Here is an 18,013-nt window from a genome sequence, read left to right on the forward strand (position 1 = left end):
CAGACCCTTCCTGCTGCCTGGAGTCCTCACCACCAGATGGCGAGTGGAGCCGCTGAAAGATGCCGAGTGGGAGCAACAGCAAGTTGGCGAAAGTTAATCTGAATCTGGAAATGGTTCTCTTCGAAATAAGAGGATGGATGGATGGATGGATGGATGGACGGACGGACGGATGGATGGATGGATGGATGGATCAATAGATAAATATACATCCACAGTGACTGTGCTGTTCTATTGGTCAATTTACATTGGTTTTCTGATGGTTATAGATAACAGTAAATCCAGTCTTTCATAAATACATTTTTTAATTGGTTAACATATTTGATTATTTGGAACTTAAATGTGGTTTGCTTAACTCCTGTTGTTATTGTTTTCATAGTCAATCCTGCAGCATTTGCGTAGGCTATGCAACGGATGTACTGGGTGGACTCTGGCCATAATGGGAGTGGTTATAATGCTTAGATGAAACATGAAATACACAGTTTCAGTTTTTGCAGAGAAGTGGTTTCCGATGGATATTTTGTTGATAAAGTTGACACATTCAAATATCTTGGACTTTGGATTGACCCGGAATTTACCTTTAAACTTCACATTGATTAATTAAAAAAGGCTGTCTTGCTTAATTTACCGTTCAATCAACTGTTTCACACTTCCTGTCAGAAAAAGGTTAAATTTTTAACTCATATTACCACTTGTTGATTATGCAGATAGTGTTTATCAAAATACTCCAGATACCCATTTTAAACCTCTGACTGTATTATTTAATTCATTATGTAGATTTGTGTTACGTTGTCCTTTCAGAACACATCATTGTTTTATGTTTGATTCATTGAAAGGAGCTTGAGGCTCCTTTTAAGAAATGAGACTCTCTAGCGCCACCCTTCACCACGACGGCCGTTGGGGGTACTGCATCCAACAGTGAAGCCGGCACGGGAGAACGGGGAGAACGCACATGCAGCGTCATGTGACGTCACATCCGCAGCCCAGCGCGGGAAATTCGGGACCGAATTGCAGCACATTTTGCAGCACACAGCCTGTTCAAGGCAAAGGAGAGATACACTAGAGGGCTCATTCTTTTGGGTTTGGAACGCTTCATCTGACATTATTACTAGAAAACTTAAAATGTATACGGATTTTTTTCATAAATCTTGCCACAATCCGGCCTCAATCCTTTGAACTGGTTGCAACCCAAATCTAGACGGCAATTTCCCTGGCTTCAGTTCCTTTTTAAATCTGTTTATTTTCACTGTCCTCTATATTTAAAAGAACTCATAATTCCATATAACTCTCAGACATATGAATTTTCCTTTTTTCTTTGTTCCTAGAATTTCAAAAGAGGTTGGTAAAATATCATTTCATTTTAAAGCTCTTTTTGCATTCTATTACCTCTTTTCATTGTTTTAAGTTTTCATACTGTACTCTCATCTTAAAACAAATTGCCTATGTTTTTAATTTATCTATGTATTTTCTGTCCTTTTTTTCTATTTATTTATTTATTTTTATTTATCTCTCTGTTATGTTATATTTATTTCATTGTTCCGGTTATTCAATTTTGTAACTAGACTTATGTGGGTGGGGTTGTGTGTGGGAGGGGGTGAGCAAGATGTCCGTGTTTGTTTTATGTCATGTATGTCTATACTGTAATGTGATATATTGTAATGTTGCATATTTTCTTGGGACCCCCTTGAAAATGAGATGGCACATCTCAAGGGGCTATCCTTTAATAAATTCTGAACTGTTGTCTTCAATGGAACCGACCTCCAGATTTTAACGAGATAAGTGACTTGAGTCGCGCTACAGTTGATACTCGAGGCTTTTATTTTGACAGTCCACTCCAGAAGTAGTGCCAGTGATCATTGAATGTTGCTCTATGCGCTCTTCTACCACAGTTCGTCCGCTGCGGATCCTTGAGGTTAAATGTTCCTTTGCTGAATGTTTAGGATACCCCGCGGTAGTGCGTGAGGCGATGCAGGCACTTCTGCTTCTTTCCACAAACTTAATCCTGTGAAAGTGTTGACCATGGTCTGGGCTGTGCGTAAAGGTTAGAGAGGGCGGACCACTGCGCGCAGCACCCGGGGGGCGAGCCGAAATACACTCAAGACCCTTCTTTTGACTAAAGTCACCAAATATTCGGAGGATGGAACAAAATGGGAATAAGTGTGAGGACAACTCTGAGTGTGCAGAGGAAGAAGAAGAGGTGGATCCCAGAATCCAGGTGAGATGTTCCAGATGTGACACACATACAAATAATACAACTGTCCAACTGTCATTATGTGTAGGATATTGGTTACGCACCGAATGTATACAGTACCAAGAATATATATATATATATATATATATATATATATATATATATATATATATATATATATATATATATATATATATATATATATATAAAGTTATATATAAAGTTTTTCCCCCCCTACTGCACATATGCACACACACACACACACACACACACACACACACACACACACACACACACACCAGACCACATGCTCAGTAATTTAGTAAACTGAAGTCACACAGTCCAGATACACAATCTGATTTAACATTCCTCCTTCATCTCTTTGTCTTCCCATGCCTGTCATGTTTTCTGTAAACAGGGAGAGCTGGAGAAGTTGAACCAGTCTACAGATGACATCAACCGCTGGGAGAGTGAGCTGGAGGTAAAGACAATGCCACAACACTGTGATCACTATCATCGCTGCACCCCCTCCTCTGCTATGGGGTAAACACTTTCAGCTGAAGCAAAGCAGCCCTTGAGCCTCCGTTTGCAGTCTTGTAACTACTTTCTTTCTTTCTTTTTTTTCTAAACTCAAACAAAGTGAGAAGTCCTTTTTGGTTCTTGCTGTTTCTAATGTGGTTTTGTGTATTTTTCCAGAGTATGCCTAGCAACAATGTGTTCACTTTACAGCAGTTCACAAGAAATTCCTCAAAAAGATGGAAATTTTGTAACGGCACAAGCTGCCTCTGAGGGGAAAAATGTGGAAAATCTGAGACAGGGAATGTTGCAAAATAATAGTGTGCTCTATAAACACGGGGCCACAAGAGTCATAACTGTGGTTCCAGTGTTAAATTTAACATTGAAACAGCTCATTTGGAGAAAAATAACCATAGTGTTCTCATTGTTGCTAAACTGCATATTATATTAAGTACACAAATCGAAAGATTTTAAACCTCAAAGAGGGGGTTTGTATAAAACTCAATTGATCAATTTGGAGAAAGATTGTTAGTTTGTAGGAGTTTTTATTGTCTGCTATTGGGTCGGTGTTGGACAAATTCTTGAACGTTCCAGAGCCAAGCCACAGTGTTTCTCGTCCTGAAGCCAGGCTTCTTCTGTTTCTTATTAGAGCGACACTCGCATTCATACTTGAGCTGGAAAAAGCAGAAAACCTGATTGAAATAGAGAGCGAGAGGGTGGGATTGGTCTTGCTATTTGTCATTTATTCCTGTTTTCAAGTCGAGTATTATATAACTATGACACAATCCTGACAATTTTTATATGTATTTCTTGCTGTAACCTGCTCTTTAAACTACTTTGTCTTTTCTTTTGTTCTTTTATTAATTCGAACCGCCTGGACCATAATTGTAGAATAACACAGGCTTACGCAAAGAGAAAAAAGAGAAAAGGCGTGCATTAAAATGAATTCCCGAGCTGGAGAATGTGAAGTGGTACTGGCAGGCTGCAGGGAGTTTTACTGCAGTCTGGAGTTGATTAAGGACAAATTATAGAAGATGTAGAAAAATCTCAAGGCGTTGGGCCTCAAAACACTCCTTTTGTGACTGTGCCAGCACAATCTGAAAGTTCTCGTGCTCTGACGGAGACTTGAGACGGGAACATCAACAAAGCTGCAGCGGTAACTCCTCAGTGCTGCATCACCATCTCAGCGCAGGAATGGGAAGTCATGATGTCACAGGAAGTGTGCTTCCTGCAGCACCCTGTCCCTTTTCCTTCGTCAGCCCTCTCGTTTACCGCTCCGTCAGTGCTACGAACCGGACACAGGTGCTGCTCTTCGAGCCCTTGTTCTGAAAATTACATCCGAAATAGACACGTAAATGTAATCCAGCACATCCATAAAAATAGGCGGCCCGACTCAATAAACATATCTATGAATAACAAGTGCGCCGTCCTGTTGCCACCCTGAAACCCACACAGGCCAACACACAGACTGAAGCCAGTGGCGTGTCTGCAGGGATGTGCAACGGTGGGGAGGACGAGCTCCCTGGAACCCTGAAGTAAAGTCCAGCAGAACCAAAATCAGTCTTAGTGGACCCAAACTGATTCTCCCCAACCCCGTCCTTATCCTAAACTCAGCTCACACCAAGCATTAATGAATGATGAATACCGGTCTCAGCTGGGAGGTCGGGGTGACCCGTAGAAGAGCCCAACAAAGTAACAGACAGGTTATTCCTGCTTCATGACTGAAGAATGGACCTTATCTGAGGTTGCTCAACCACACGGTTGGAGACGATGCTCAGCATGTTTGTGTCAGATCTATGTTCAGTAACAGATAACCTTGAATCACCTGAATATTGCACTGACCTTTTAAATACAACAAAAAAACAACCAACAACCAAAAACATCTGCTATTTAACAAACTGCTTTTTTTTTATTGTCTCCAATCGGACTGCACATATTCCATTCTTTATACTTTATTCTCATGTTTACAGTCTCAGCATGATTTACTACTTTACTGTATTGCACATATCTTTCATACTGAATATATCCTTTCATAGTTTGTCACAGTTTACAAAACTGCTGCTCACTTTGCACACACTATTCCTCATTATTTTATACGACTGTACATTCCGCACTTTCTGCTTCTTTGCACTTCTGGTTAGATACTAACTGCATTTCGTTGTCTCAGTACATGTACTCTGTGCAATGGCAATAAAGTTGAATCTAATCTAATATAATATAATCTAAAAATAAGTGAAAGCTTGATTTAGAAGAGTTGCTTTGGATCCTTTCAGGGCCGGCAAGTTCGAATCTCAAATTTGATTCAGATGCCCGTCCTGAGTGTGTTGCGGGATGATGGGTGAAACCGGAGAGGAAGAACTTCCGTTTAACAGGAAGTCACTTCTAGCACAACCTGGATCCGATTTTGTGGATCCAAACCTTCTCTGTCAAACCAGAACAGCAAAAATGACATTTTGTGTCATTATCTTAACCTTTGTGTCTCATGAAGAACACTGGTCCCAACTGCGTGGTGTCGGTATTGGAAAAGATCCAAGTGAAGGAACAAAAAGAAGAACACACGCGTATTCTTACAGTGCTGTACTATTACTGAGACGTCCTCACTTCCTGACCTAAGAATGTATTTAAGATTGCTCAACCGCACAGATGGCAAAAACACTTGATGGAGCGAAGGAAACATGTCCCAGATCCTGCACAGCTGGGATTGCTTTTAGGTTGGAGTTCATGTGTCCTTGACGGCATGTGCAGCAACCGGCGCACCTGAGATTCTCCCTGTCATATTTCTACCTTCCTCACTGCACATTTGCTTGCGTGCAGGACTTCCGGCAGAGGTTTCGCGCGGTGCTGGCGGAGGCCACGGTGAAGCTGGACGAGCTGGTGAAGAAGATCGGACGAGCCGTGGACGACTCCAAACCCTACTGGGAATCCCGCAAAGTGGCCAAAAAGGTAGACACATTCAGACACAGAAACACAGATAAGCTGGAGGGAGTGTGAGGACGTGCTGCAAATTAGAAATGAGAAGTTTAAAGAGCTCTGCTTGTATCTGCTTAAAGGAGGCCGTCATGTGATGTTTATTTTTAAACTCTGCCTCACCTCTCCTTCCCCAGCTACTGTCACAAACACACCACCTCTGTGTTGATACGCTTATTGCATATTTCTCGTTCTGATTCTTTCTGGATTCTGAGTGATTTCATGCTTTCTGCCCCGCTGCAGAGAGCTCACCGATGTGAACTACATCTGCAGCGCAGAGTCGTGTTTTAGCTCCTTGCTTCAGTCTGATTGGATAATAACCAAAATGTTGCGATTTGAGAAGCTTAGGAGCTTAGGAGTCATAACTTCAGAAGGCCGACGTTTGTGTGTCAGAGCCGTGCTGAAATAGACTCGAGTATCTATGTGTGTGACTGTGTCTCATGTTGCAGTTTGCTAAAGTCGCTGCTCCACTTTTGACGGCAGGAGATTACCGGGGCCGCTTTCAATTTCGATGGGAACTGTCTGTATGTTTGAATAGACCAAAACTAATGATCAGGGGGGCGGAGGAGGCCTTGGGTTGAACTGGCAAATTGTCTGGATATGATTTATGGATGGGTATTTAATATTTAAGGGATGACCTATTTTGAAGGGATTCAGAATTGCCCTCACTGACCCTCCAGCAGAAACACAAATGTTCCCCCCTCCCCAAATGCATCAGCCAGACTCATCCCCCACAGCCCCCCATGTTTTCCACTCTGCATTCCAACAGTCTGGGGGTGCGCGATGCAGGAATGTGCCTCCACTGCCCTATCTTTTGTCCTTTTCACCCGGCGTTCTCTTCTGCCTCGCTGCCTGCCTGCCTGTCTGTCTGTCTGGATATCTGTGCCCCGCCCTCACCCGCCAGCTCTCTTCACCCCCACCGTCACCCTCCGTCTCGCACCTTCAGAAGCTGCATGTACTGTAGGGAGGTTTTCTCGAGTCGAGGGCACCAGACTGGAAGATCTGAGCCAAAGCAAGTCACTTGGCTGGTGACGAACACGTCAGCGACACGCTTCAGTGGGAGGAAATTATCAATGGTCACGAGGTGACGGCGTGTTACGGCATTTCAGATAAGACCATGGTTCTGGATATTTCTGAGCAGCACGTAATGTGGGCTCCAACCACGACTTAAAGTCAATTCACTTGTAACAAATCTCCTCACACACACGCTGCCTGAAGCTCAGCAGGCGTCGTGTCACAAAAATATAGTCTAATTGTGTCCTCTGGGTTTTATGCAACTGACTCACCGGGGTGTCACATAAGTATTATCCTGCAGCTCTGCATAGAAATACTGCTGAGGAGGAAGTCCTGGAAGTTTGGGGAACTGTCACGTCCACCTTGACATACCGACAACAGAAATGGGTAGTACTTTAAAAGACTCAGTTCCTTCTTCGGTTTCTGTTTTGTGTTTCCACCCCATCAAATATCCATCACCCCCCTTCTGTCTTCCTTGGATCCAGAGCGGATCCTTGTAACGGCTGATAAATGGGTCACGATGCGCGACTAAAGGGCAAGGATTAATTCCTGAGTTTCTCGGATGGTTGTGTTGCCTGTCTTTGATCTTTGCACCTTTCCAAAGAAGCCTAATCAAACCTGAAGAGCATTATTAACCACCCAGGTGTCAAAAATAGGAAAACTGTCTCAGGGAATGGCAGCTTTTTATATTTTGTCTGAGACGATGCATCTCTGCCCGCGTCTCGGTTACAATGGTGCCTTAGAGAGTCCTCGTCTTGGCCTTTGGTCTCACGTTACATTCAAACGCGAGCATCAGAAATCAATTCCACCTCAGAACCAGTTACAAATTTCATGAATAATCAGAACTAGGCCTGTGTTGAAAAAATCGGTTTTCTGATTCTAAATCAATTCTCATATTAATTCCTAAAAATTGATTCGTATGCCTAAAGATCTTCTTTTTTTTCGTCATTACATAACTTTTGGTATTTTTTTTGTTTATGCCCAAAAAAGGAATGTTTCGTTGGACACAAGAATAACTTGTGCCATGTTTTTGCCTTTAAATATGTTTAGAGGTTGTAATTGCACAATCTGTCTATATTTCATTACTTTATATACTGTCTTGGGGTTATATTAGCCTCAAATGCTAAAAACCAAATTCTCAAAAATTAAAAAATTAAAAAGACCGAAAATGGAAAAAATAAAAACGGAATGTGGTTAAAAATAAAACTGATTTCATACTGAATACTTATAATACTGAATACTTTCATTCTATTTGCTGCTCTGGATCTGTTTGGTAATTCTGTTCCACACGATATTTCTAAAAGCAGTTCTATCAGCATTCTGGGAGGTGATTGGTCCTTACAGCATCATTAGCTGCAAATACTTGCTGTTGAATCTCAATATAATACTACTATTAATATGTTGCATAATTACACAGTAATATAATTCATGCACCAGCTCAAAAAACAGTTTTAATAAAACTAACCCAAATCGATATCGGAATCAAATCGAATCGGATCGAATCAAATCGTGATAATCGATTCTGAATCTTAAGAATCGGAATTGAATTGATTCTTGAGATTTGAATCAATCCCCAGCCCTGATCAGAACCGTATACACCTCTAAACTTATCGGTTTCATCATCAGTGCTGGTGAGTGCAAGGCAGATCAAGATAAGACAGTTATATGGACATTTATTTATTTATTTTTTTTTTTTTTTATCCCTGATTTTTTACCCATTTCATCACCCAGTGCTCATACCTAGACAGTCCTTGGCATTGTTCCCCTCTGCCAACCCAAGGAGGGCCCTACACTGAGCTCAGGTCTCCTTATTATATGGACATTTATAAGTTACCACTGTCAGAGTTGTGTAGTTAAAGCTGAAGAAGACGATGGTACTTGTTACTGACCTGTTGTTTTTTATGAAATTTGATAATAAATCAGTTCTGTTGAGGTCAAAACCTATGTAAACATACTTGTCTCCTCACTGAAACTCAAGAATTGGATTTATAAGCAGAATTGATAACGTTGTTGTACTCAATGGAGTTTTATCAGTTCTCATTCCTGTATTACATCATCTATTGAGGTTTCCCCAACAGGCAACGCGTTTTTTGCACGTTTCAGTAGCAAAGGAGCTTTGTCAGAACTTTTGTTCTTGTTGTTTACAGTTAGAATTGTTTTTGGGGGAAAAAAGGCCACGATAAGCACTCTCTGTGCTGCTGGTTCGGCATGGAGCTTTTTTTCTTCTTCTTACATCACCAACTAGCTGGTTAAAGCAAAAACGCACAGTCTGCTGTTTCCCACACGAGGTGATTGAAAACATAGAGTTGGAATCCAGTTCTCTTTTTTCTAGCTTTGAGACAAAGAAAAAGAGCTTTGAATGAAGGTTTAGATGATCATTTTCTGGTTATTTTCTAGGCAGATATTGAAAATTGAAACTTCAGATAAAACTTCAGATATAAACAACACACGTTCATTTAGTTTTAACAATGATCTGTTGAAAAAACTCTGGCACAGAAATGTAAACCTCATGAGCAAGTTTGTTTCTCTGGTAGCGTTCATTCAACGCAGACCGACAGTACAGTTAAAACAGGACAACGTGGCGTATTTGTTTTCACATATTAGTATATATTTCATATATTCCTTTAATACCTTTCTACAATTAGAATTGTTTCTTATATGTTAAATAAATTGTCATTATACTTTGATTTATAAATAACAAGCAAGCCAGATTTTTCTGATAATTTTTATCCCATACAAGGAAATCTGATCAGTTATTGTGACTGCTTAAACATCAGCATTCAGTCTGACCTTTGACCCGTTCTTCTTCTTGGAGTTGAGCAAGTGGGCCCAGAAATGTCCGGGGGATCACAATAATCCTCTAAGTGACAGCGAATGTGGGGAAGAAGAGCCCACTGACATCACGTCATATCAGCAGAGAGACAAAGCTTGTGTTTGTCCGCCGGATCAAGGCGCGCTTGTCTTGGATGAGTGTGGACGCAACAGCAAATCTACTTAGTCCTTCTCAAGATGTCAGATGGCATCAAGCGTGGCTCCTCCGGATGAAATGTAGGTCAGAAGTTCCAAACACACACACTAGGACAACTTCGCCAACACAGGGATTTGGAGTGGTCGGAGGCTGTCATCATGTTATAGCTTGAGATAAAAGCCATCGTCAGTTTTAATTGCTTCTTTCTGAGAGCCACTTTCCCTCTCTGTGTTCTGTTTCATCTTGTGGATGTAAAATCCACAAAATCGCATATCACATGTCAACACCAAAGGAAGTGATCTCTCACGGAGGTGACAGCTTTTGAACTGCCTGACATGCCAGGATTTTCTTTCCTCGTGAATCTAAATCCTCATGAAAATTCCTCCTCAGTGGTTTGTGTTGTGGGCGCTTCACATTTTACGGTTCATTTTTGAAGCAGACGGGGAATAGGACCTTAAACAGGGGAGGTGCATCTCTGTGGTACTCCCATGAAGATGATGTAATATGATGCACTGCAAAAACAAATTCCTAAGAATGTTTTTAAAAGAGTAAGCCTTGTTTCAACATTTTAGTTTAGTTTAGTTTATTGTTTTGCACAGTTTTTAAAAATATACAGGAAATATCAATGATAAACACTATACGGTGCAGGAAGAGGCAAAAAACCCAATGGGCTTATTTGAAGCCTCCACCGAAGATATTAAAATTTCATGTCAAGATTAACATACAAAAAACAGAAAGTATAACTACACAAAAGTGATGGCAAACTAATAATGCAATATATAAATAATAAAGAATAAAGACAAAAAATAAGTGTGTGTGAGTGTGCATGGGATATTGTTTTTACAACTTATATTGTATTGATTCCTGAGCAAATAAGACTGTACATGTCACTATGAGTGAAACACAGAAAAAACAAAAAGAACATGGATACATAAACAACAATACATTGGGAAAACAGTTACAAAATTATCCGAAGACTATTTCAGCCCTTTCAAGCCCAAGGTTTTGTTAAAGAAGGACCTTAACCCCATAATCTCTTATTCAAGAGCAGTATGGAGGGAAGTACATAAGATGTGTGGCGTGTCACACCCGCGACAATGGTATGCATTACTCTGGCACAACCCTGCTGTCCTGATTGATTAGAAACCAGGATATTGGAAACAATGGCGGGCCATATTATTTGCAGTTAAGAGATTATTAGTTAGGGCCAATTTACACAACAGAAAAACCCAGAGAGAGACCTTTTTGGAGTCATGGGGGTGATGCATACAGCAGCTAGATTTTACAATATATTTAACTCTCTGAAAAAGTATGTTTGTGATCATTTATGGATTATTTTGCAGGAGGATCTTGGTTGCAAAATTAGCAAGGAGAGTTGAAACAAGATACTTCATGATTCAGACAAATAGCTATATGACAGAGGCCAGGGGGAAATGTGTTCAGCACGAAATGTTTCACAGGTTTTATGTTACCTCATCGAAACTCCACAGGATGATTATTAGCTCCAACAATTTGTGCTGGAAATGTCAGTCAAAAGCAGTGGGTAAGAAGTACATCCTTTCTGAGAAAAAGTACTAGCATGCCTGAGTGAACGGTTGGACTTGACAAGGTTGTGTTTTTTAGGAGACCGGTCAGTACGGTCCACAACACCAGATAATGAATGCAAAGGTGATCGCAGCCTCCACAGTCATCCTCCCCACATGGACGAGCACATTACCTCCAGACTTGGTTAGATGGTTAGAAATCATGAAAAACCTTTGAAAAATCCTGGGGCAGTGGGGATCTTTTGGGGAATAAGATTGTTATCCGCTTTTGAGGTGTTGCATGTGGTTTTTTATTTCAGGCTCTCTCTTTTCTTTTCATTTTGTTCAGTCTGATACCGTCTGTTAATGTTAGGTTTTATTCAAGATTAATAATAAAATAGAGAGGACTATTTTAGGCTATTTTGCTAGCTTTAAGAAATCTAGTCAGGAAGATTTTTGCTCACCCCGTTGGCAAAGATACTTTTCTTTAAAATAAGACAGTTTAGACTCAATTTATGTAATTTTAGGCTTATTTTTTTGCTGTGTGTTTAATTGTATTTGTTCTACAAATGTCATTCTAGTTTTGAATAGCCCTAGTAAGCAATTTCATAGGTGTTTTTTCTCTCATTTTACACCATTGTCATAATTTCTGTGGTTGTTCATTGCATCATGGGCTCCAGTATGTGAACTAGACTGGTCAGTTGCATCCTGGGTATTTTGCCCTGTAGTACTGCACCATCCAGGTGTGGATTCCTGCTTCACATTTAAGAGGAAGTCTTCTAAAACAAGATACATGAGTATTAATTTGCATAATAAATGATCTTTAAGTGGATCATCGTTTTTCTTTAATGAGTCACTGAGTTCCGGTAATATTTTGAAGTTTAGTGGTATCGGATCTTCAGGTGGGTCTCTCGGTTTCCAGTCGGGTCTGAATGCCTCGTAACAGCTGGCTGCGTTTTTCTGAATTACAGGCTCGAGTTGAAGCCCAGCAAGCCACACAGGAATTCCAGAGGGCCGTGGAGATCCTGCGGGCAGCTAAGGAGACCATTGCTCTAGCTGAGGAGAGGCTTCTGGAGGAAGACACTCGCCAGTTTGACTCCGCCTGGCAGGAAATGCTCAACCATGCCACACAGAGAGTAAGTGCACAGTTGAACTCAATCAAAACATTATACATAAGAAGTTCTAAGTAAACCTGCCCTCCTCGTTATTCCAGGTCATGGAGGCAGAGCAGGCCAGGATACGCAGTGAAGCTGAACACAAGAAAACAGCAGCCAACTACAACTCCTGCATCAGCCACATGAAGCAGTTAGAGAAGAAGCTGAAGCGCTCCATCAACAAATCTAGGTCCGTGTCTGTCCTTCTAATCGCCAATAAGAGGAAATGATGCTTCGCCCTTCTTGGGCCTCTTCACATGGAAGGGTGTTTGTGTGTGAGAAAAAAGGGGCTACGTCTGTGTCATCTGATACAGACCAGATGTTTCATGTGATGGTCGTGTAGTGTTGGGGTGTGCTTCCTTTATGAGAGCCAAGGAATGTGACTGCTCACAGAGGAGTATTTTTCCTCTAACAGTTTCTCCAGTGCACGGGCAAAGTTTCTCCCCCACCCCACCTTTTTCAATTTTTCTTCTCTTTTTCCCCCTGCAGACCCTATTTTGAACTGAAAACCAAATACTATCTACAACTTGAGGTATGTATGTGTAAAAAGCAGCTGTGGTTTCTAGATTTTTTGCCGTGTCGATCATAAAGGTTCAGTTTGTGTTTTCGTTTTCATGTGGACAATTTAATTGAGCTCATGGCATTCAAAATTAATTTAAATGTATTTAGCAAATTTGCATGCTCAGGGGAGATCGTGGCTCTCAAGAACCTCAAATTTAACATAAACCACCATAGTACAGGATGAAAGAGCTCTTAAAACAACCATAACACCCTGAGAGTGATGGCAACCCTGACTGTGTAAATCTCCTAGCATGGAAATCTTATCAGTTTTCCTATATTTCCATACTTATATGAGCTATTTCGACACATTTATTTCCGTGTGTATGGATCGTTTGGTTCACAGCAACTGAAGCACCATGTGGATGAGCGTCAGGCCAAACTGATGGTTGCCAAGGCGGAATACCGCACAGCGTTACGCAACCTGGAGAGCATCTCGGAGGAGATCCATGCAAGGCGGCGTTCCCTCACCATGGGAACCAGGGAACAAGGCGTTGGTGCAGAGGGAGACGATGGTAACGAGGATATCGCTGACTTCAAAATGGAGTCAGACGCGGTGTCAAGTGAGCACGAGTCATAATTAAAGATCATTTGTCATTCCATTCGTCGTTGCATTCATATGATTTTATTTTATTGTCGTAGTTGGTTTTGAGTTGCTGCATCTGTATGTTTGCATTTTTATTGTACAAATCTCTATGTGTGCATGTGTTGCAGTGGTGTCAGTATCAATTGACGAAGAGGGCAGTCAGAGCTCAGAGGAGGAGGCCGACACACACACCACCTCCTCACATCCAGCCACGGCGTCCTCGCCCTCATCTCTGCACTCACATCCTCCCACTTCTGCCTCCACCCCCCTCGACATGCCTCCCCTTTGCCATCCCTCCTCGTTCGACACCCCCTGCTCCTTCCTCAACTCGTCTCCTCCTTCCTCCACCCTGTCCTCCTCTTGTCCCGGTGGTCTGGAGTTGGCCAGCCCCTGTAGCTCTCACAGCCCAGACTCAGCGTGTGGTTCTGGGCACATCTCACCTCTCCTGGGTCCTCGCAGCCAGTGCAGTGGAGCTTCCTCTCCAGACTGCGAACAGGAGAGAGGTGTGTGTGTCAGGCTGACTTGTGACATCATCTGTGCAGAAAATGTTCAAAGAAATCATTTAACTGAATTACTATTATTATCAGACCCTTTCTTAAACATTCAAAGTAAACAGTTCTCCCTAATGACTTAAGACAAACCAGTCAGATTTAGAGGTGAATTTCTTGATTTTTCAAGTGTTAAATTATCACATCTTATCCCCTTTTCTAAGATTTTAGCAATTTTCAGGCGTCATTAAATGCCTGATACAAACTTTGGTCAAAGGAGGCAGGAGAGGAGACAGTAGAAAAGCACCTTTTTTGACCACAGGTTTACACCTCTGTCCGTAGCAGCTGGTTTTCAGAGGGTGAAGGGAGCTACTCCCCCTACATGTTCTTCTGTGGACTGTACGTGTGCATGTACGTGTGCATGTACGTGTACCTGTGGTGCTTCTCGCTTCAGTGCTGCAGTAAATGCAGCATGAAGTGAAACTGGGTGAAGATAGAGATGAGGAGGCTCTGATCTTCGGTCTGTAATGTCACAGTTTTCAGATTTAAGCAGCCACAAAAAAAAAAAAAATTGAATTGTCCCAATTTGTACAGTAGTTTTTGAGTCGACTCAGTCCAGATACCTCAATATATACAGCCAAGTTGAGTTTTTGTTTATTTATTATTTATGTATTGATATATATGTTCCCTTTAAGTCTTTATTTCAGTCATCATCTTTCGTTCTTTTTTTTCTTCCATAATATCCCCCCTTTAACACTTTGTTTTACTCAGAAAAAATACAATCAATTCATTGCTGAAGCATTTATCAAGACTGCTCAATGAAATCAGCAATAATAGCAATAATACCTAAGTCTTACACAGAAAATGTTTCTAAGGTAAAAGTACATTTATTACCACACTGCGTTATATTTATATATTTTTTCTCAGGCTCCTCATACTATTATATTTGTGAAATCTGAAAAACATCCGGCATCTGTGTAGCAAATGTAATGACGTATGAAGAACAGCATTTCCCTCTGATGTGTGAAGTAAAACTATGATGAATGAATGAAACTGAAATTGGATGTATTTATTGATACATCTATAGATTTGTGAGAACTCTGCACCATCGCTACAATAATAAAAACATAGATTCATAGAAAAGAAATAAATAAACATGTAAAATAACCCACGGTGTTCATGTTGATAAATAAAATATGTTAATTTATATAGCACAACAGGGTGATTCACAGGGCTTTACAAAGACATTAAAAAGCATGATTTAAAGTTTAAACTAATAATAAGATGCATAAAATAAAGTAAAACATATTTTACAGAATTTTAAAATAATCACTTAAAAAGAATTAACAAATAAGATGCAATAAATAAAGGTTACAGTGCTTTGTGGGAGATTCGGAGGTGTCTTTAATTTCAGTATATAATACACTTGTTTACGACTATTTCATGTGTCAGGCTTTAAAGGGTGAAGAGCAGTAGTTGTCGGCCAGCTAAATTATATAAATCACCTCGGAGGCGAAGTTAACTCCTGTTGCAGCAGATGATTCAGCATATTAAAAGCTTGGGGTTATCAGAACAGCTGATCACAGTTTTTGCTTGAGTATATCGTCTCACGTTTGATATTCTTGTTCAGAAATTATAAATTGAGAAGCTGCAGTTTTCAGAGCAAAGTAAAAGACCCAGAGTTTAATCTTATCTTGGCAGCATAGAGAGCTGTTCCATCCCTGGTTTTCCATGCAGATTTATTAACCGGCTCATGCTCTTTCCTTTCTGTGCGTGTTCCAGGTGACAGAGCAGAAGGAGCAGAGGCCACAGTAGAGGACAGTCTAAACAAGTTAACCTTGAATGTTGCACAAACACAAGAGGACTCGGAGCAAGATCCACAATTCACTGACCCTGAAGTCTCCTCCCCCGGCGCCGCCGCTACGGTTCTGCTCCTCAACAGCGTCTAATGGACGTGTGCTGCACCTTAAATACTGACTGCACCTATCTTCAGGTCTCAAAACGGACTCATTGCAGAGCGTTTCGGAGCAGGATGAACATGAAAGTGACGGAACGGCAGGCCGCCATCCCGCATGACTCGCTCTCTTCGTGTTGTGTAAACATCAGTGTTGTCACATGAAAGATGTTATGTAGTGTGCTTATGCTCACCTTCTTCACCTTGCAGGACACAAATACGAAAGTATGTAAATATTGCTCAGAAGTGAGAGCTGTTTCACATCTGCAGTGTGAGACTTTGTGTTTGTCCAAGGGCATCAGCAACGTTTGGTCGAAACAGCCTCGCTTACGATGGAGTCTTTGTTTCCTTGCAGAGAGACCTCGCTTCTATTTATTTGTGCCGTAAAATCTCCCTCCAGAATCTATCAGTCATGTCAGCTGTGATATAACATGTCTGTAGCTATGCATTGACGTGGCCGCATTAATATAGTCAACTTTAATTTACATTAACCTTCCTGAGGCACCACTAAGAGACATTTTCTATCAGTATTAGCTGCGAACATCTTCACGTAAGGATCAAAACGGGACAGAAACCGACTGGTGTCTTTCTCTGACGTCTTTAAATGTCATTTTTGACTTCAGAGAAACACGAAGGAAGAAAGTGCACAGCAAGCAGTACTTTGATCCCTAAACTAAAGAGACTTAAAGTTGGATCTCACCCCCCCGAGACACGAATGGTCTTCCATTCATATTTGTGAACGTGTGTGTGAATGTGTCATTGAGAGCAAAGTTCAAACCCGACTCTGAGTCAGTTTGTTTTCATGGCTGAGTGAAAGGTTTTTTTGAATGTGTGTTGTGATTTTGTCAGTTATTCAGATATTACCCTTTAGTACAGATCTTCTATATTTATACTCATGTATTCTTGGATAAAAACAGTGTTTGTGTTTATTGTTGTAATAGTTTAGTACAAAATAAGCAATAAATCTGTTTCATGTCAAGTTTTTAGTGACTGAAAATGATCCTTCATCATTTCTACTGTTGGACTGAGGTCAGAATGTTTCTGCTTCTCGGGCTGTTTTGTTTTTTTCTTTGATGGACTTGTTTTCCCCTGAAATGTATTTTGTTGGTATTTTATTTTGAAATCCAGTAGTGCAACTCGGACTTAACGCTCCATGATAGCAAGTCTTCCTTGTCCAGCTGCAGCAGAACAGTGTGTTTAGCATCTCATGCTGAGAAAAGGTGTTTATATAAATGTTAGCCTTTTCATTAAAACCAAAAACATTTATTTTGTCTAAAACTGTAAATGGACATTAATCTTATTCCTGGAGAACCGTGAAGTTTCAGTTTTCAGATTATGATGAAAATGTTAAAATTAGATGGTGTTAACGGTTGTGAATCTACAGTATATCCAGTTTTGAAAACCAACGCTCGTTTTTTCCCACTCAGATCTTCACAGTTCCTTTGTTCCAGACATGATGCCTTTTCACTTGATTTTTAATGCCAGACTTTGATAAACCTCTGTTCTCCAGATGAATCAAAGCACCAATTCATTCACCTGGATATCTGCTCAGTAATCATCCTCACATGAATCAGGGAACGTCTGCTGTATTATGGGATTTGTGAGGACTTTTACTTTTAGTAAAGCCAAGCAGTGTTGTGAAACAGCTCCTTCTGTTTTTATTAAGAAACACTACTGTATGTAGCACTTCTAACCTCATAATACGGCATATCACAAGAAAGGTTTCGTCTACCTAAAGCGTGGGACACATTGAAGCGGGAAAAGAACTCACAATTGGTCATGTTTTCACACACATATATGACTTTTATTCCTCACAATTTTCCCCTTTTGATTTCTCATAAGAGATCTCAACACCAAAGGAGAAATCAAAGAAAATGTAATTTCATGTTAATGTGTCATAAATCACTATTTTTTATTTTTTTAATTATATTTTGGATGACAAATTCAAATCTTATAAAAAATATTTTACACTGTCTAATTTGGTGTCACCAAATAATGTTTTTGGGGAGTGGGATGAAGCCGGAGCACCCGGAGGGAACCCACGCAGACGCAGCAAGACTCCAGCCCTGAACTCAGACTGGGAATCTTCCTGCTATT

At 40.7% G+C, this 18,013-nt stretch overlaps 1 protein-coding gene across 1 annotated transcript; it reads left to right on the forward strand.

The window, feature by feature from the left end:
* The first annotated feature begins 1,865 nt into the window (after nt 1–1,865).
* On the forward strand, nt 1,866–17,742 carry LOC133460472 (SH3 domain-binding protein 5-like). Its single transcript, XM_061741040.1, has 9 exons — nt 1,866–2,212; nt 2,607–2,669; nt 5,519–5,647; nt 12,148–12,312; nt 12,390–12,520; nt 12,820–12,862; nt 13,235–13,451; nt 13,603–13,977; nt 15,745–17,742. Exons 1-9 carry the CDS (start codon nt 2,135–2,137, stop codon nt 15,909–15,911), a joined length of 1,368 nt encoding a protein of 455 aa, XP_061597024.1. The 5' UTR covers nt 1,866–2,134; the 3' UTR covers nt 15,912–17,742.
* Nucleotides 17,743–18,013: the final 271 nt, after the last annotated feature.

The sequence above is a fragment of the Cololabis saira genome, chromosome 15 (genome assembly GCF_033807715.1).
Source record: "Cololabis saira isolate AMF1-May2022 chromosome 15, fColSai1.1, whole genome shotgun sequence".
Lineage (NCBI taxonomy): Eukaryota > Metazoa > Chordata > Actinopteri > Beloniformes > Belonidae > Cololabis > Cololabis saira.

Coding starts and splice junctions, on each gene's coding strand:
- LOC133460472 (XM_061741040.1), top strand. CDS start 2,135: ATGGAACAAAATGGGAATAAGTGTGAGGACAACTCTGAGTGTGCAGAG. Junction 2,213..2,606: donor AGGTGGATCCCAGAATCCAG/GTGAGATGTTCC, acceptor TTCTGTAAACAG/GGAGAGCTGGAGAAGTTGAA. Junction 12,313..12,389: donor TCAACCATGCCACACAGAGA/GTAAGTGCACAG, acceptor TCGTTATTCCAG/GTCATGGAGGCAGAGCAGGC.